Genomic DNA, 19,535 nt, shown 5'->3' on the forward strand with positions numbered 1-19,535 from the left:
GATGATTATGTTTTTAAAAAATTAAATGTCATATCTGATCAGCCAATTTCAAACTCTTCTGACTATTTTCTTTTTCATTTTTGAGCATCTTTGTTCCTGTTTAGGGCCCACTTTTTAGAATTTTAGGGTGATCTTAGCCAAATAATGTAGAAATGTTCTAGTAAAATGTGCTTTAAAAATTCTGAAAATTCAAAAAAGTAGCCAATACCAAAAGATGCCTAAGATGCAAACATACTTAAAGAGCACCAACTATTATATTTCATGCTCTATGTGAAATGTCAGCAGTATGATCCTGCTTGCTCTTCAAAATAGGAATTAGAGACAAGTAGGTTTTTCATCGAATGGGGAGGAAACACATTTACCTGGAGCTGTCTGAGCATCTTCTACTAGAGCTGCCCTGAGTGAAAACTTCCCAGTGACCATGGCTACACTCCCTGCCTCCTTCACTGCTGTATGGTTTTTGTTCACTCAATCAGGCACTAACTGACTCAATCAAAGACCTGCTATGTATCAGGCACTGTGCTAAGAAACAATGAAAAGACTCGGTTAAGTTGACAGGGAATACCGTGAGATACCAACAGCCAGGGGGACACACTCAGGCTTGGGGGAGGGGTGGTCTGGGAAGGCTTTCTGTGGGGAGTGATGCCTGAGCTGATTGTTGAAGGGCAGTGGAGGAGGGGTCTTTGGGCAGTGTGGGGAGCTCCTCTCCCAGACAAAGAAGCATCCCCAAAGTGCCAGGTGTGAAATTGCGAGGAGTTAGGGAGGCTGGAATGTGGGACTGATTTGGGGGTGTGGAGGCAAGGGCCGGATGTGGAGTGCTGGCAGCATTCAGGTTCTGAAGTCCTGTGATGCTCTCCGGGAGGGCTGGGCTTACCAGAGGGCAGTGATGAAGCTGCAGGGATTTTAAGCCTGTGAGTAATGCGATCAGATTCACACTTGGGGTCACTGGCTCTGGCAACTCCACCTTCCCTGCATCCGCCCCATAACTGCTGTGAGCTGGGTGGAAGGATGCAGCCGGGGATGCACATAATGAGGACAGTGACGGTGACAAAGGCAGTCATGGCAGCTGCCATTCTAAGCCCCTCTAGAGCCTGTCATTGTGTCAGATATTTTACGAAGATGTTCACATTGATCCTCACATAATCATGTGGGGTGGGTATCATTCCCACTTTACAGATGAAGAAATTGAGGCTCAGTGTGGTTAAGCAACTTCTCCAGGGTCATTCATCTAGCAAGTGGCCCAGCCAGGGTCCAACGCAGACTGGACCCTCCTAAACCTGTGCTCTTAACCACTGTACTATCCCAAAGCCTCCTGGCCTCAGTCCTGCAGTCTCCCCTCCACAAAGGCCCCCTAACCTACTGCTTGAGAAGCCCCTGTTTTCCATCTGTTTCTTTTCACCCCTCCACAGAGCAGGCCCCAGACAGCCTCTGGCTGAGCCCTCATGAAGCTGTAGGCTGATTACTGTTAAATACCTGCTTGTTCAGATGTGAGGACTGGCCTTACTGTTCCAGCTCAGTGGCGGTAGCCAAATCCACAGTCTCTGTCAGCCATGGCTGGAAGCCCAGCACACTACCCGAGAGTGACAGATTCTTTGGGCTCAGTTATTGCTGCTCTGGAAGTCAACACTTTTAGCCTTTTCACTCCAAGTTCCTCAAACCTGCTGAGAAGACTTAGCACCCATGGGGATGGAGACGTACCCTAGCCCTCAGGCCCACCCTCACCCCAGCCAGAGAGGAATCCACCATCTTTGCTTTAGAATTAAAGACCCCAAGGGCTAGCAGTGTGCTGGAGACCACCAAGTCACAGCAGGAGGAAAGGGCCCTTTGCATGAATGACTGCTGGCCTCTACCACCTTCGAAGAACCTACTTCCAAAGAGCGCAGTGTTTGTCTTTAGGTGTACATTTAAAAAGATTTCTGAAGAAGTGCTTTTTTTTTTTTTTTTGAGACAGAGACAGAGTTTCGCTCTGTTACCCAGGCTGGAGAGCAGTGGCACAATCTTGGCTCACTGCAACTTCCACCTCCAGGGTTCAAGCTATTCTCCTGCCTCAGCCTCCCGAGTAGCTGGGACTGCAGGCATGCACCGCCACGCGCACCTAATTTTTGTATTTTTAGTAGAGATGGGGTTTCACCATGTTGCCCAGGCTCATCTTGAACTCCTGACCTCAGGTGATCCACCCAAATCGGCCTCCCAAAGTGCTGGGATTACAGGCGTGAGCCACCGCACCCAGCTCGAAAAAGGGCTTCTTAATTGTGGTCTGTGAATTCCTAGGAGTTCATGAACTAGCCCTAAAACTATAACACAAAATCTTGTACGAATGTCTGTGTATTTTTCTAGAAAGTTCTTAGCTTTCATAAGATTCAAAAGGAGATCTAGGACCAAATCACAAAACCACAATAATACAGCAGCTCACAGTTGCTGAGCACTTCCTGTGCTCCACATACACGATCTTATGTAATCCTTGCCATACTGCCTCAAGCTTGGCACTGTTATTTTCCTTCTGAGAGAGATGAGGTGAGCGAGGCTGTAAGTTGTGACTTTCTGGAGGGCATCTGGCCAGTCAGTGTGGAGCTGGGATCTCCTCAGGGTCTGCTGATGGCACTCGCCTGGAAGCCGCCAGGCTCAATTACCTACTAGGTTTGGTGAGGAAGACCTGAAATAAGTAGAGACCCTCTCGGGAGACACACATTCAAACGGTGTCTAAATCATGCATGCAGATGATAGAGAAGGCCAATCTTCACCCACTGTCCTCAAAGGCTCCTTGCATGATTTTCAAGGAAAATCGTGAAACACAGATTTCAGTGAATTTGTTTCTGCCAAAAATATGACTTGGCTGACATTAACTATATATATATATATATAAAGATAATCCTCTTTCAAGAAGAAGTAACATAGATGCTTCCAAAGACTAAGTTTTTTAAACAGAAAACTTTCTCATAAGGTTGTTGAAAAATTCTTTCTTTAACAACAAGAAATACTTCCTTCTCTCTTCCTCTTCTACTTTTTCTCTTCATTGGAGTATAGACTTTTTGTTTTCCATCAATGAGCTCGTGGACATGGGGTTGGTTAATTCACTAATTTAATTATACCTGGGACAATTTTGGGAGTGGGCAAGGAGGTTAGTAAAGTGTGCAGGCCCACTTGCACCACTCCAAAGGAGCGTAGCCATGTAGTCATGCTGTGGGCCTTGGAATCCCCTTCCAAGGGATTGGGGGCTGTGGAATTCAGGCTCTAGGACAGCTTTTCCCATAGTCACCTCTTCTTCTAGGGTGCATACAATACTGCTTGTGCAAAACCTAACCAGGCCCTTACAAAGCACATCACGCCCCCAGCCCAGACCCAGGGAATAGGCTCTCCCACTGTTGCAGAGATAAATCTGTCCTGGAATAAAATCCAGACTGAGGGAAGCAGAAAGGGTCACCATGAAAGAAGCCAGAGGAGCCCAAAGGTGCATGTGGAGTAAGGGAGTAAAGGGCCCAGAGCCCTTGATGACAGGGAAGGGAGGCACGGGGGCACTGGGGCCAGCCTGTCTGCGCTGGGATCCTGACTCAGCCGCTGACTGTATGTGTGTCCTTGTACAAGTTGCTGAGCCTTTCTGTACTTTATTTTCTTCATCTACAAAGCAGGAAAAATAAATGTATCTATTTCATAAGCTCGATATCAGGATCAAATGGATATTCAATGAGATAATCCTCAGAACCTGGCACATCATAGAAATTAACAAGTATTAGTTATCATTATCATCACCATCATCGTTATGAGTTGAAATGTGTCCCCTTTAAAATGTCTTGCAGTCCTAACCTCCCCACTGGTATCTGTGAATATGACCTTACTGGAAATAGGATCTTTGCAGATGATCAAGTTAAAATAGGGTCTTTAGTGTGGGCTCTAATCCAGTGTGACTGTGTGTATATAAGAAGGGGAAATTTGGACACAGCAACAGACATGCATAGGGAGAGACAATGTGAAGGCACAGGGTAGCTAGGAGAAAGGCATGGAGCAGATTCCCTCGCAGCCCTTAGAAGGTGCCAACCCTGCCAACACCTTGATCTTGGACTTCTAGGCTCCAGAACTATGAGACAGTAAGTTTCCATTGTTTAAGCCACCCAGTTTGTGGTACTAGGAAACTAACAATCACCATCATCACTAACAACATCCACCTCCTGGATGTGCCTTCTCATGCTCCCTGGAGGAGCAAAGGCTCCCTGAAATGGGGAGAAACCTTGATATTGACGTCAAATTACTGCATTACAAAGCAAGAATATGATCCAGTTCAATTTAGCAGCAAGGTAGTGGCTGGGCTCTGCCTGTCAAATGTACCTAGTGCCAGTCTCAGCCATCCTGAGTGCCCCATTGGCTAAAGGTTCAGTAGACACAGCCCAGCTGTCCCACAGGCCTTCTGTCCCAGACTGTGCCCCCCTCCTTCCAGGCAGGGCACTAGCGCCAGGTGCCATTCAGCTGGCTGCCTTCTACTTTTCCTTCCTAGAACTTCACTTCATGCCCTCCCCCAAAGACATTTGTTGCATTCTATTTCTCATCATCCAATACCCTGAGATTGGCCCCCCTAATTCCCTGCGGTGTGTTTGCCCTCTCCTGTTGTTAGGTAATCGTGCTGTCCACACGACTCCTGAAGCCACTTAACATTCCTGAGCTGTTATTTGCAACTGACCGACTGCATCCAGACCTTGGCTTCTGAGCGTCCACTAAGAAGATAAGACCTACTCAAGCTGGAAATGCCGACGCAATTTTCTGCCACCACTCCAAATACTCCTCCACGACCAGCGTCCCTGTCACTAATTGCAAGTATGATGGAATTCTGCCTGAAGGGTCTTGATACCTACTCAGTGAGGTACTTTGCTTGGATTGCTGTGATTCTTAAAAAAAAAAAAAAAGTTTTTTTATTTTCCTGAAGGCGACAGTCTGTCTTTTGGCGAGTCCAATTAGTGATCGTTCCCATTTATCCTTAACCCTCTGTTTGTGATCTTCCTGATTCCACCTACAAGTTCATTAATTCTAAATAAAAGCCTGTTGGCAAGTGTTGGTAGATTACAACTCTTTTAATTTGAAGTTGCTCGAGAAGTTAGACATGCTTTAGAATTATGAGTGTGGGGAAAATTTGATGTTCCTTAGGATTATATAACTGAGGAGGGAACATTGCAAATAGGGTCTGAGGCTTTGTTTCTCTCTTGCTCTGAAACATTTCTGAAAAGGCAAGGAAGGGAGGGGTAGTGTCTGGGGCAGTGCTGGTAGCCTGCATGTGTTGTAAATCATCCTGCCATAACAAAGGACTGCATTGTTCTAGCTGGCCCACTGGGCAGGTCTGCCAGGCTACTTGGAACTGTAGTGGGAAGGTGGTTGATTGGAGGGTTATCTGTATATAAAAGGTTTTCTCCCCTCCGAAGAAAGACTCCAATACAAGATATCTGGTCCCAGGGAGTCTAAATTGTAACAGCAACCCCTATGGACTTTGTGGGTGTGAGTTTTGATTGAAATATAAAGCTTTCTTTTCTGTAAGTTTAAGTTTTCCATCTGACCATAGCAGAAAAACCTAGACCCACCTAGTGAAATTTTGTAAGAACTCCAGGGCAAAAACGAACCACTTGCAACCCACATGTTTGTAGGTGTATGGTCGATGGAAGTTTCTGGCATCCATGTTGGTAATAAAGAGATAAAACTGAAAAGGTTTTTATTGTGGATTACACAGGTGGAGGAAATAACATGTAAACCAAAACACTCACATGTCTCTGATTTTACTTCTCTATAAAACACTGTCATTTTTGAAAGAACCATGAAGTTGGAGATTATTTTAAGATGTAATCAAAGCAGGATTTTTGTGGACACAGACACTGTTTTTCTTGCCCAGGTATGTTTTCCACATAATATCAATTCTTTCATGAAATAGAGGAGATCGCAGGTGCCTTTTTCATTCTACTAATCTTAAAGTGTTGAATTTGAATAAGGAAGTTAATGGTAGCCATCCATAAGAAATGTTAAAGAGGAGACGACTTTTCTAAAATAAAAAATTGAAAAGTAACCTGTTACGTGACTCAAATCTGTACTCCTTCATTCATTCCTAAAGATTGATGGCTGAGCACCTGCCATGTTCCAGGCACTGTGCTAGGTTCTGGGCCACTGTGATGAAAGAACAAGATGCGTCCCTGACTCTCTGGCACTCAGAATGAGTAGCTGGCGCTTCTCTGATGGTCTGGCCCAACGTGAGCATCTACTGAAGGTGAAGTTGTAAACCACATGTCTATATGCAAAGGAAACTTTCTGGAAATACATATATAATGGTACTTCTGAGAAGGAATATCGAATGGGAGAGCTAAGAGAAGGGAGAGTCTCAACCTCAGTATACTTTTGTATTATTATTTTTTTTTTTACAGCAAATGTGTATTTGTGTATTACTTTTGTGTCTTCAATCGGCCATAGCAGAAAACTGTATTTTTACAAATTAATTTTTTATTTTAAAAAATATTAAACTTTGGAAGGCTGAGGCAGGTGGATCACCTGAAGTCAGGAGTTCTAGACCAGCCTGACCAACGTGGAAAAACCCTGTCTCTACTAAAAAAATTACAAACTTAGTCCAGTGTGGTGGTGCATGCCCGTAATCCCAGGTAGGGAGGCTAAAGCAAGAGAATCACTTGAACCTGGGAGGCAGAGGTTGCAGTAGGCCGAGATCGCACCACTGCACTCTGGCCTGGGCAACAAGAGTGAAACTCCATTTCAAAAAAAAAAAAAAAAATTCAGAAGCTTCAAATCTGAAATGATGAAAGGAGGAAGGTATTGATTGTAAATGTTATTCAGCAGTTCTTTTGTCTTGAAAATGCTCCCCATACTGTAATTAGTATGGTCAGGGGCAGTCTGTGAGTGGTGGGAGAAGTGTCAGAAGTTTGGCTTATGGTCATCTTTTTCTTCTCTGGAGGCTGGCTTGAGGAGCTGAGCCAGGCAGGTGGTCAGGTGGTGGAAGGCTTTGGAGGAAAGGTGAGCTGGAAGAATTTCTTCGTAACCAGAGTTTGGGTGAAGATGAAGCAGGAGGCACAGGACGTTCACTGCTCCTTGATTAAAAAGCAGGAACACAATAGACATTTGGTATAAATCCTGCAAAGGGCCTCCAACAAATAAGGAAAAAGAGGGGGGCTTGGGGGAAGGAGGATTGTGGCCATGGCAGAGCCTCCCGGGAACTCCCTGCTGCTGCCAGGCTCCTAGGCACACTTCTCAGCATGGGAGAGGCTGGAGGAGAAGCAAGTCATGCCCTCCACCCCCGGAAGGAGCAGCAGGCAGAAAAGGGCTCTGAAGGCTTCTCTGGGCCTAAGTCCCAGTTCTGCCACTCCAAGCACTGTGGATCTCTCCAAGCCTCAGTGTCTGCATCTGTAAGAAACGATAATTGTGGCACCTGCCTCATGGGGGGGTTGCTGTGGAGCCATCCCTAACATAGTGGCCAGCATGTGAATCTCAAGGAATGTGGGTTTTCACACTGAGGACGCCAAGGAAGTTACCTCTCAAAACTATAAAACGTCAACAGGAGAATAATACTAAATGAAGAGGAAATTTGAAGGCATTCATGGGGTCTACAAGGAGATGAGAAAATGGAGGAGGAATAACAACTCGGTCCAACCTAGGTCCAAGACAGCGTAGCCCAGAGGTCAAGAGCCCAATCCGATGGCTGGATTCCAATCCCACCTCTTCCACTTCGTAGTCCACCTCTCCTGGTCTTCGCTGACCATGCAGTTGTGTAACAATAGGACCTGCCACATTAGGTTGGGGGAGAATTAAAAGAGTTAGAATGTGTAATGCATTTGGAACATGGCACATGGTGAGCTCATACAGAGCACATAAGAATTTATTGGTAATAAATGTCTGATGATTGCTCATGCAGGGCCGTATGTCTCTGATAGAACTTTCTCTATCACTAATGCTAGCCACGAAGTCAGGCAGAATCTGAGATGGACTTACTGATTTCCCATTTCAACCCCTCCAAATGTATCCATTCGAAAGGGATCCAGCAGCTGTCAACCACCTGATGGTGACTTAAAAGGCTGAGCTGAGTGATAAGACTGGTTTCCCCTGTCTGGGGCCTGGGTCTGAGTGTGTATCACCTAAACAAGCACTTACAAATCCAAACCTTCTGCCAGCGACCTCAATGGCCACACTCCTTATAAAGATAATTGATAGAAGTGTAAATACTTTGTAGCAGTTGACTTCTGCCTTTGTAAACCCTCTTCTGGAGTCTACCTCAGGGCAGACATAGCGGGCATGGTCACGGCCAAGTGGTTGGAAGCACTCCAAGCTACATCAGCCAAGAGTTGTCCCTAGCAGGCCGGGGCCTATGCAGATGGCTCTGTTTATGCCACCCCTCCATTACAATGGGATCCCAATAACAAAGAATTCCATCAAACTCCCCCCAAGACCACTATTATTTATTTTACCCTGGTTACCAGAAACAGAATCTCAACAACACAGAATCCAGTATTACAAATGTCTGCTGTCCAGCCCAAGAAACATCAAGAGACTCCATCTCTGTCTTAAAAGGAATTTAAAAAGACAAAACCAGACGATGGAGGGTTTGCAAACTATTTGAGAGGGAAAGCTTGGAGGGTGGTGGCTGGGATCTTGCCACAGTCAGTAATAACCCTAATCCCATTCTCATTGCAAATTCAGGAGAGTAGTGAGGATAGTAAGAACTTTCTGGAACCATCTCTCTTTAGACTTGAAAGGGAATCTGTGCAACACCAGTTTTCCTGGTTATTATAACCAGACAAGCTCTCTAATTCATCCTGGGCCACTCCCTAAGGGACCTGTCATGAGTTATCCACAGAGACAGCTGGACAGTGCCCATTTCCCCTGGGTGCAGAGGTAGCACCAGAGATTATCAGGGGCTCATTTTTGAGGGATGTGCCTACAAACTTGTTCATTTGCCCAGAAAACACATTTGTTTTCTCCCTCTTGGCGTGTAAGATGAATGTCAAAATCTCATTTTCCACCAAAGCGAGGGGCTCACCATAAATACACCCATGGCTCCTAAACCTGGGGTTAGGAGCTGGCTGGGCAGGCAAACCCGGATCTGCGGCGCCTGGTGAGTGCTGGAGCCGGGAGCAGCCAGGAAGACTTTGAGGGTTGAGCCCTCTCTGCACACCACGCAGCGCCAGGCAGGCTGCAGAGTGTTGCGAATGTTTTTGATTTGAGGCAAGGGAGGAAACTCAAAAGCCAGACATCGTGACAGAAGTGGATTTGGTTCTGAGACAGCCGGACTGCACGCCCCTCCCCCTCCCAGCCTGGATGTCTTTATGACTGAGCAGGGCTGGAGGCCAGTGAGCAGCTGGCTGATGGCAACAGCAGATGTGGTTGGCAGCCAGGGGGGCCTGGAGCCCAGCAGAATCCAGGAGCCCACAGCAGCAAAGGGGAGACGAGAACAGCAGGACAGGAGACCTGGCCAGGGGAGGGAAGAGGGGGGCTCCGAGGTGGGGCTCTGCTGAGCCATCAGCCCAGGGCTTAGGCAGTGGCATCAGACGGACCTGGGATGGAGTCCTGGATCCGCCCCTTAGGGCCTGGGCCAGCCAATTCTTCTCAGCCTCCCTTTTGCTTTTCTGAAGAGGAGACTAAAGATGGATTGTAGAGCTATCACAGCAAACATCAGTTATTTCAAAAACCCTCCTATGGGGTCTGGCACACAGATTTTCCATAAATAGAAACAATAATTGTTATAACCGATGTGGCCCTAAGCAGGTAAATTTCATCTCTCTGTGCCTCAGTTTCTTTATCTTTAAAATAGAAGCGATATTACTACCCTTCCTTACAGGATTCTTCAAAAGATGAACGGGGATAACATAGAATCTGGCGTGTTTTAAATGTTCAGTAAATTCGAACTCCTTCCCTTTCTCTGCTCCCCTGTACCCCAGATGCATACACATCCCTGCCTTCCCTTTCCAAGGTGGCAAAGGAGGTTTTCCCCTTCTTGGTGGAGAGAGTCGTTTCTCAGGGCCAGGTGGTGGTAGATCATAAATTTTAAAACAAAACAAAACATAAACATGGATTAATTGAAGAGTTAACCAACAAGGAAAGAGATGAGCAAAAGTAATACCACATAAAGCTAGATTTATTAGAAGAGAGAAAAATGTGTTCCAGAACTATAAATAGACAAGTCCGCCTGAGAGAGTGGACAGAATGGGGACTTGGGTGGTTTCCAGCTGCGACTCTGTCTCTGTCCCTCTGTGTGTGTCTCTCTCTGTCTCTCTCTCTCCCCACTCTCTCTCTCCTAGAGTGGCCTTGCACAAGCCACTTTATCCCTCTGGGTGCGCCAGAGCTCTGAGCTCCCTTCCAGCCTAAGGTGCAGTAGGAGGCACTGAGTCCAGTACAGGGGTGAGGAAGTAAGGGGCAATCGCTAGCTGTGGGGCCAGGAAGGGAGAAGGTAGAGCTCACAGCTCAGCAAGGGAGCAGACAAGGGCTGCCAGAGCCTTGCAGCCTGGAAGCTGGTGGGAAGAAAAGGGGGCGGTGGCGCGGCAGTGGTCACTGAAGTGCAGCACTGCTCAGTGCCTCGGGAGCATAAAGCCACCTGCAGGAAAACTCTTATTTAATTCCAGAATGTGGGGAAGGGATCTTCAGTAAATATATAAAGATCAACCTCTCACTCACTGGACATTGTTAACACAACCACATTGGCTGAATAGAAATAAAAGTGAATAGAATCCAGTTGGAGACACTTGTCACTACCCTTGAACTGAGATGTTTTCAGTCCCATGTTAGCGCCGTTTCCCTGCCCACCCCCAACACACACCCTTCTCAGAGATGAGGTTAGGCTGAAAGCATAGAAAGTTACCTTGCATATTAGAAAGGTTTGAGGCATCCCTGGAAACGCTGTCAGCTGTCAGGATCTGTACCCTGTGGGAACACTGATTGGAAATCCTGGCACCACCCCACAGTAGCCCCTCAACTGCTATTCACTGTGGCTCCATCGCCCCACGCATGCCGGAGTGTCTTAGCTATGACATGCTCTAAAAGACTAACAGTAAATATAGTCAGGTGGCATTGGTTCAGCTCCTTTGTGTGAATTTGAAGACATCACTCAAAACTTAGAGCCTGTCTTCCTCATCTGTAAAATGGTGTCAATACCCCACAGTATTCTCCTGGGTTCTCCTGGGCCTTAAATGAGATCAGGTATGTGAAAGCACTACTCAAAGAAATGTCAGCTGTGATTATTTCCCCCTGTAGATGGTGGCTCACTTAGCTTGCAGGAAAGAGCTTCTAGGCCCAAGTGGCATAGAAGAGAGAGCTGGCAGCTTTAGCGAGACACGTGTGGCAAAGGTCCATGGGACTGGCTCCTGATTTCACAGCCCCAGATCAATGACTGCAAGCTTCTACAGTGAGAATAAAGTGAATCTCCTGAAAGCAGCATACCCAAAGAAGAGGTCTGCCAAACAAAGCATGTGTAAAGCAGCAGTCATCTCAGTGTCCAAGAAAGAATACCCTCGAGGCTGTGCTATGTGGAGCCAGACATCTGTCTTAGGTATACCTGGAAGACCACAAAGTTAGTGAATAGAAGATCAGCTACTCTTGAATATAAAGCAGCAAATTACAGTTTACAATGCTACAGGCTGTGGCCTTTGACAAGTTACTGATCTTGTTCTATAAGCCTGTTTCCTCATCTGTATTATGGGGATAATACTAGAATGCACCTCCTTGGATTGCTGTGATCCTTGAGAGATAACCCCTGAAAGGCACAATGCCAGATTCAATGTGCCCAATAATCACAGGATACTAGGTCATACTTTGTCTAAACGGCAGAAAGTTAACGTTTCAATAGAGACGAAGTTAGACATCTGCTCTTTTTCAAATGCGATTTATTGTACATAAAATAAATTAATTACAGTTTAAGCCAAAGCATGAGTGGCTTTTTAAAGTGCATCTGTGGAGGGGATTTGGCAGGTAGCCCCTGTTCACTTGCTGTAAGATAGTGTTTTAGTATTTCAGCCACCCTTAGGCACAACTCAGCCAGGCCTAGGAAGCAACCCAACGTCATTGCCATGAACCATTTACACAAGGCACACCAAAATCAACTGACACATTTTTTTCCTGATAGAACAGTTAAAAAAACAAAAAACTATACAGTCGAAGTCTGGGGTTGAAGAGTGTGAAGTTCACAGCTCCTCCACACACACCCAACTGAGCATGCTCATCCTGTGAGGGGGAACCAGAGCCTTCCTGTAAACCATGCGAGCTTACCAATGTCTGGTATACAGAATATTCTGGCCCATAAACTCAACCTGTTTTTGAGGGGTAGGGGATTTTCCATCTTGTACATAAAGAAAGAAATCTGGGTATCCTTCAGGTTAGAAAGGCATTCTGTAAGAATAGTGTTCCAGAGTTACAAATCATACTGATAAGAGAAAAGCAATTCTTCCTCTTGGGGAAAAAGAGGAAAAGAAAGAAGAAAAGAGAAAAAAGAAAAAAAGGGGGGAAAAAGAAAGCCTATCAATGCTTAATCTGTTCTTTCATTCCCACTGTAAATCACATCGATACATTTGGTGAAACTGCAACGGACCACCATTTACAAGGTAGTTGAATGCAGAAACCAAAACGATTATGCCCCCGCCCCACTCTAAAGGAAAAGACACAGAGTACATTTCACATATTCAGAGAGTGGCTCAGTGGGCTCTTTCAAGCCTCATCAATCCTGTCCCCCTGCTCAGAACAACACTTCCTTTTCTGTAGCAGTTCCACAGGCCCTCTTGGCCCTTCTGCTCCAGCCCTTCTGGAACCAGGAATCATTGCCAATATTCAACGTTCCTGCACTGGGAGAACCTCAGGCCCTCTTCCTGGGAAGACCAAACCCCCTTGAGTGCTCCTCCTGCTTCAGACGGAGGTGACAGTCCTCACTTTGGCAGAGAGAGCTTGCTTAAACCTCCTCTTCAGGTCCTGCATGTTGGGTGACTTGGGCCTGGGAATGAGGGAGGTTCTTCGCTTCTCGGGTGTGCTGCTAGGCTGCTGTTTGTGACTGACCTCTTTACAGAGGACGTGGAAGGCGCTGTAGACATCATTATAATTTTCACTGACAGACACTTCATAGAATGAGCAGCCTAGCATGCTGGCTAGCTGCAGTCCAAGCTGAGGGTCAACCTGTTTGATGTGCAACAGGTCAGCTTTGTTGGCCACGACCACCACAGGCAGCCGGGTGCCCAGGTGTAGCTGCTGCACGTGCTGGTGGAGCTGGCTGATGAGTTCATAGCTCTTGTAGTCAGTGATGGAGAAAACGATCACCACAGCATCTGCCCAGCGAATGCACCTATTCAGCTGTTCACTGCAGCTCAGGCTGTTCTCATGGACCTGAAAGAGAGGAGTGATGGCAAGGTGAATGCTGGCCAGTTGTACAAAGAGCCTGGGCTTGGGTAGATTTCAAATTCAAAAGAGCCCTTCATAGTAGTGCCAGGTTGAGGGCCATAAACAACTTATATCCCACACACTTCAGCTTTCTTGACAATATGTTGATCCAGCTGCACAGAGTTGGAATAAATAACAGTGCAGCTTACCACACTCAAGTGGAAAATTGACCTGCAGAGAACTCCATGCAGAGAGACTTTGTAGTTGCACAAAATGGGAAATTAACTGGCTAGACAGTAAGTCTGGGGAAGTAAAGATAGGAGCTGGAAGCATTTAAACCTGGATAACTGCCCAGTTCAGGAGGCGGGGGGGAAAAACCCTAGCATGGCGCTTTTGTCTATAGAGCAACTTTCCAGTACAAAAGCGATTCCAAGTATTTGCAGACTATACCCAGAAGCTTGGTTTTTCATGCCAAAGACACACATATTAAAACTGGACTTTTAAACCACAGCAAGGAAAACACCAATTCCAACTGCATTTGGTTTGGGCTTTCCGGCTGTGTTGAATCCTTCTAAAAGAAGATTTCTGCCCCCTAGCCAAATCTCCCAAACTAAACCATGCTAAGACTGACCAACAGCCAGATACAATTGAATTGTCAGACATGTAAAAGTCTAGATGTGACTCCCCAAATTTCTCTGATCCTGCAGCATGAGGAACTTTGAGAAAAAGTGAATGATTCCACAGCCAAGTAGGTTCCCCTTTCACCAAGAGTCTCAGAGCTCCTCACCTGAATACCTGGAGTGTCTTGAACCTGAAGAGCCAGGGTTTCACCTTCTATCTGAACTTGTCTAGTATAGAGATTACCTATGAAGGCAAATACAAGAGATTATGTTCTTCCTTCTTGTACAACTTTTAAAACATTGTGAGTTTTAAGCTAGAAAAAAAATGCACAATACATAAATGCACACAAAACAGCTATAGTTTATTTCTATTTAGTGGGCTTACTTCAGATTTTTTTTAAAAAACAACAGCAATTTTAACCCTATGTTAGATTTATTAAAACCAGGGCAAAGTTTGCAAGTTTTTGAAAACTTATTTATCTAATTTTAAACAAAGTTTCCATTTTTAGAGTACTCCCTTGATGCAAATTATCTTGCTCAGCCTATGTGAGGTTTTTGTTTTCTTGAGTACTTGATTCATTCTTTGACTGTAACTTTGTATTTTGGCCGTTAGATATAATGGCTTGCTAGACAAATACTGTTAGTAAACACACAGTCAATGTTATCAGTTGGAATAAAAATGTGACATAATTATAATCAACTCTACATCAAATCAGAAGGCTGCCATGTCTTATCTTGGGATAGCTTATACAGCTCATTTCAAATAATCCCCTCTAGGTACTCATATGGTCTACAGAGTTAAGCAATTTGCTAACAGAGCATAGGCAGAAAGCTCTTAAGCCTCCCCAGTGGCTATTCTTAATCATAAGGATTGAAAAATGTGTCCTCTCATTTATTCGGGAATTCTCCTCCTAAAATTCTACCATCCAGTTGTTTGTCTTTGTTAAGAAGGAGGAACTTTAGGTTTACAACTGCTCTCCTTTGGCCTTTGCTTTAAAAGGTCACCTCTGAAAGGCAGCCAGCAGAGAAGGAGAGGGGTGGGGGAAGGAGCTGGGGACTCCTTTTTTTTTTTTTACGACTTTTGCAGGAGTGTTTTGAAGGGAGAGGTTCTTGACTACAAAGGGTGCTTCCAACTGGGGTCACTATAGTTAAAACATACCAAGGGGAATACTTTCAGGCACTTGATAAAATGATGAATGGGCTTGGAATGGAATGAGGCCAGATGGTAGTTATGGGAGGGGGGCGCCATGGAGGGCTGGGGACTGGGGAAAGTTTTAAGTGGCGGGATCCTCAGGCTCGGACTGTCACTGAAAGAACCTCCCTGGGAAGCGCTGGAAAATGGGAACCGCAGTCCTCCTGCAATGGGACAGAATTTTTCTCAAATGCATTGTCTCACCTGCATTTCTTTCATAGTCACCGATGAATCGTTTGGTGAGGAACCGGACCACCAGTGCTGCAGGTCAGAAAAAAGAACGTCAAAGTGTTAACCTTGGAAGTTAGATTGTTCTCCACCCCACCCCCTGCCTGGAAAACAGTTCTCCCAAAGAAAGCCATAGATGGCCACCAAGTGAAATTCCTACCCTGTAGCTCCTTGACCCTTCTTCCAGACAAAAAGGAGGGGGCTAGAAGGCATCGTGAATTATGGCTCCGTGCAGCTGGAAGGCTCACTGGGCCCACCCCCTCCTCTGAGCCCGGCTGAGCCACACCTAAGCCTTCCAGTAGACCCATGTCTTCCTAACCTTCAAGACCTCCCAGGGGGGCTAGCTTCACTAACTCCCCTTTCTGTGCCAGGCATTGCCAGAGGCTCAAACACCCCAAAGTTCTGATGGCGGCGGTGCCGGTGGTCCCCAGAAAGCTGCCTGGCCATTCTTGATCCCTGTTTCCCCCGTCTGTGGAAGCAGGCGGGTGGCGTAGACAACGGCTAAGCCCACTCCCAAGGGGCAGCGGCTCCCTGCGCGGGGACGGAGAGCGGTCGGGCTGCAGCTCCCACCGCTCCCCACGCCTTGTTCAGCCTCAACTCCCGTCAGGGGTCGTCCACGACCAGACCCAGGGCTAAGCGCGACGACTCACCGGTCTTGCCCACGCCGCTGGCGCCCACCACGGCGATCTTGACCAGGCGGCGGCCGGCGGCGCCCACACAGCAGTCGGAGGCCGCGGCGTTGCCCGGCGCTGGGTACTCGGCGATGGTGCACATGTTCTGAATGAGGCGCATCGCCTCCGCTGCGGCGCACCGCGCGGGAAGGGACTAAGGGACTGGAGAATGCTAGCGCTGCGCGGGAGCGGGCGGGAGGACCCGACTGCGGGGCTCCGCGGTAAGAAATAACAACAATAAATAAGTGCAGGTACGGGCGGGGTGGGGCCGGGCGCCGAGGTTCCGCAGGGCTCAGGCTCCAGACCGAGACTGCACTCGCGCGGCGCGCAGGCTGTTTTCTCCGCGGCCGGCCCCGCCCCCTCTCCCCACAGCCAATCCCGGGGCGCCCTACACGAGGCCCCGCCCCCGGCGCCGCTCCGCGCGCGCGACGCCCCGGAGGCGCCTGGAGTCAGTGCCGAGCCCCGTGAGGCGCGGGGAGAAGAGGCTGCGGGCGGAGGGAGGCTGCGGGCGGAGGGAGGCAGCGGGCGGAGGGGAGCAGCGGGTGGTCCGAGGCGGCGCAGCCCAAGGTGGGCGCCTGGTAGGTCCTGCCGCGCGAGCATGGGGCAGATGCTGTGGCTGCGGGGCCGGGAAGAGAGCGCAGCCTCCACAGAGCCATTCCGGACCGCTGCCTCCGCCGGCTCCACAGCCCACGCGCGCACTCGCTGCAGCTCCCACCTAGGGCGCCTGCTCTGGGCGGGCCGGGAGCGGTGTTTGCTGCCCGGCTTAGTGCCGCACGCCCTGATTCGGAGCGATTGCACTGGCTTGGGTACATCCCAGCTCATAGATTCGGCTACAGTTGGCAATCATCCGCAAAGACTCCAGCCTAAGACCTTTAGACCCCCGTAAAATGTGACATTTGAAGCAAAAATATCATCCACGTTTTATCCTAGACCCACGTTCTCTGGCTCTTGTCGACGGCGCAAGCTAACGCGAACACACATGGTCGGACGCATGCACAGCACGCCTAGAAGCGGATCAAGAAGTAATTATAGAACAAGCTTTCCAGCGCCTCACTCAGTCACACCTCCTCCAAGAGCTGTGAAATGGAAAGAAAACAGTTACCCCAGCTGCGACGTCTGAAGGGGCCCCGCACTTCGTCCCTGGTCATAAGACACCGCAAGAGTTTAGTTAAGTGGCTTGATGCCAAGGAAGAGGTGGGCCCTGCACTCCTAAAACCCCAAGCTCCGGCCCCTTACAGTCTCATCTGAGAAACACATCTTCAACGGCAGGCCAAATTCCTCCTGCGAGCAACATTCTGTAGCTGCAGCTGATGGTAAGATGTCACCAGAGTCGCGAGTTAACCACCCCATCCGCCATCCAAGGCCCTCTCCCCGCTACCCTTTCAACCTTGTCCCAGAGGCTTTTATGTTGGGGTATGGCAACAAACTCTGTGGCTTTGTGTACCCACCCACATTAAAGGCTAAAATGTGAAATAAACCAGTGCCCTTATCCGCACATGTCAGTCATCTAATTTGACCCCCTCTTCCAGCCAGAACTTAATTGACCAGGTATTTGACAGAATTTTATGATCCTCAGCCAGTTCAGACTCTGAGATGAACCTCTTGTCTACAGAGGTTTAGGTGTTTGCAGGGATGCAAGGAGAAATAGAAAGGTAATCTCAAGGTAGCAAGTTTTCTAGGATGGGCCACGTAATTAGAAAGACACACAACCTTACAATAAACATAATAAAAGGCTGACTTCTAGGGAGATCACTAGAACGAAACAGCCATTTGAGTCAGAAAGAAAAAGCATTTCCAATATGCACCATGTCTTTCTGCATGGTTTAAATCAGACTTGAATGTCACTTATATAAAATCAAACTTTGCAAGACTGTAATTACAGGTAACCATGTACTTTTAAAATCTTTCCCCTCCAAAAAGCCTGCTATTCTATCATGCTTACATGGTAAAATAATGATGTAGGCTAAAGTACTAGTTTAACACACACACACACACACACACACACAGAGAGAGAGAGAGACATGACAAAAGCTGTCAAGGGGAATTTTGCTTTGAATCATTTAGTTTCTTGGGCTTGATTTTCATTACCATAAGCCCATACAAAACCTGTGATTTTTCTGTCTGCAACGCAAAGGCTTGATTTGGTGTTCTTATTTTAGATCTAAATGATCTGGCTATGCTTTAAAGAACACAGAAAAGAGAGAAGCAAGAGAAAGATGTAAAAAAGAAAAGAGAGCTATTCAAATTCCAAATACCTAGCATATAGCCCATCTCCACTCCACCTACCTCTCCTTCTGGGACATTCATAGAGTTAAAAAGAGGAAGGAGGCAAGGCAGGAGAAGTGACGATACATAATGAGCGCTTGTTTCATTCTAGGTTGTACACAGGGGTTTTGCATTTAAAAATCTCATTTTACCTTCATAACAGTCCTATGAGGTAGGTATTACCATTACTTCTAGTTGCCGTTATCTATTGCTGCTTAGTAAACCACCCCAAACTTTAGTGGCTCGCAGTTCTGTGTGTTGACTAGGCTTAGCTGGGGAGTGCTTACCTAGGGTCTCTCATGTTGTTGCAGTCAGATGGCAGCTGGGGCTGCTATCATCTGAAGGCTCAACTAGGCTGGACATCCAAGATGGTATCTTCGTTCATATGTCTGTGTGTCAGCTGGAATGGGCAGAACAGCTGGGACTAGCTCAGGCTCTCTCACAACATGGTGACAGGCTTCCCTTTGAGTGAGCATTCTAAGAAACCAAGTAGAAGCTGCTAGTCTCTTAAGACCTACACTTGGAAATTGTCACCGCATCACTTCTGCTCTGTTCTATTGGTCAAGTGTCACAGAGCCCACCCAGATTAAAGATCAAGGGGCAGGAACATCGATCCTATCTTTAAATGGGAATGGTGTCAAAGAATGTGTGGCCATCTGTAATTCACTACGCTTCCATTTTACAAGTGAGAAAGCAAAGTCTCGGGTTAAAAAACTCTTCCAAAGTTACATATCCTGCAAGGGACAGAGCCTTTTTTTTTTTTTTTTTTTTTTTTTTGTCAAGCTAAAAGAGATGAGGATGGGGAATTGAAACATGAGGAGGGGTTTGGGAAGAAAAGAAAGGAGTATTTTGCCAAGGTTCAATTTTACCTCAGCATCTGGAGTTTCTAGCACTTCCTTTGATCTTAAGAGGTTTAGTCCAGACAACTCAGTCCCTGGAAGCCCTTAGAATGCCAGAATATGAATTCAATAAATATTTATTGGATGTCTGGGCTATGTGTATACCAGGCATTATGCTAGGTATTGAGTCTACAGTGGCAAATAAGAAATGCAACCTTTGCCGTCCCTGCAGCTACATTTAGCATGAGAGACTGAAGTGAATGAGCAATTTCAATACAGTGTGAGAAAACACTTTGATAGGGAAAATTCAGGAATTACAGAAGCACAAACTAGGACTAAAAACCTGGGTTGTGGCAGTCAAGGAGGGAGTGGTGAAGTAGTTGAGAAGTTTGTGTGTTGTGTACAG

The 19,535-nt window shown here is 46.9% G+C and overlaps 2 protein-coding genes and 1 long non-coding RNA gene across 4 annotated transcripts in view; 2 read left to right on the top strand and 1 right to left on the bottom strand.

Moving 5' to 3' along the window:
• The window catches only part of SCFD2 (sec1 family domain containing 2), a 514,139-nt gene extending 509,095 nt beyond the window's left edge, over window positions 1-5,044 (top strand). For both annotated transcript variants that reach the window (XM_055111552.2, XM_003806459.5), the window contains one exon: window positions 4,604-5,044. In XM_055111552.2, coding sequence (XP_054967527.1) covers window positions 4,604-4,696 — 93 coding nt within the window. In that variant the 3' untranslated portion in view covers window positions 4,697-5,044. The remainder of the gene's footprint in view (window positions 1-4,603) is intronic.
• A 6,776-nt stretch (window positions 5,045-11,820) lies between these two features.
• RASL11B (RAS like family 11 member B) lies at window positions 11,821-16,337 on the bottom strand. The gene is made up of 4 exons (XM_003806458.4): window positions 16,005-16,337; window positions 15,331-15,387; window positions 14,102-14,178; window positions 11,821-13,320 (listed from the first exon to the last, which is right to left on the bottom strand). Exons 1-4 carry the CDS (start codon window positions 16,144-16,146, stop codon window positions 12,850-12,852), a joined length of 747 nt encoding a protein of 248 aa, XP_003806506.1. The 5' UTR covers window positions 16,147-16,337; the 3' UTR covers window positions 11,821-12,849.
• Window positions 16,120-19,067, top strand: LOC134730277 (uncharacterized). Its single transcript, XR_010111980.1, has 2 exons — window positions 16,120-16,246; window positions 16,956-19,067. It is a non-coding gene; the product is annotated as an uncharacterized LOC134730277 (long non-coding RNA).
• Window positions 19,068-19,535: the final 468 nt, after the last annotated feature.

This window comes from Pan paniscus, chromosome 3 (genome assembly GCF_029289425.2).
Source record: "Pan paniscus chromosome 3, NHGRI_mPanPan1-v2.0_pri, whole genome shotgun sequence".
NCBI lineage: Eukaryota > Metazoa > Chordata > Mammalia > Primates > Hominidae > Pan > Pan paniscus.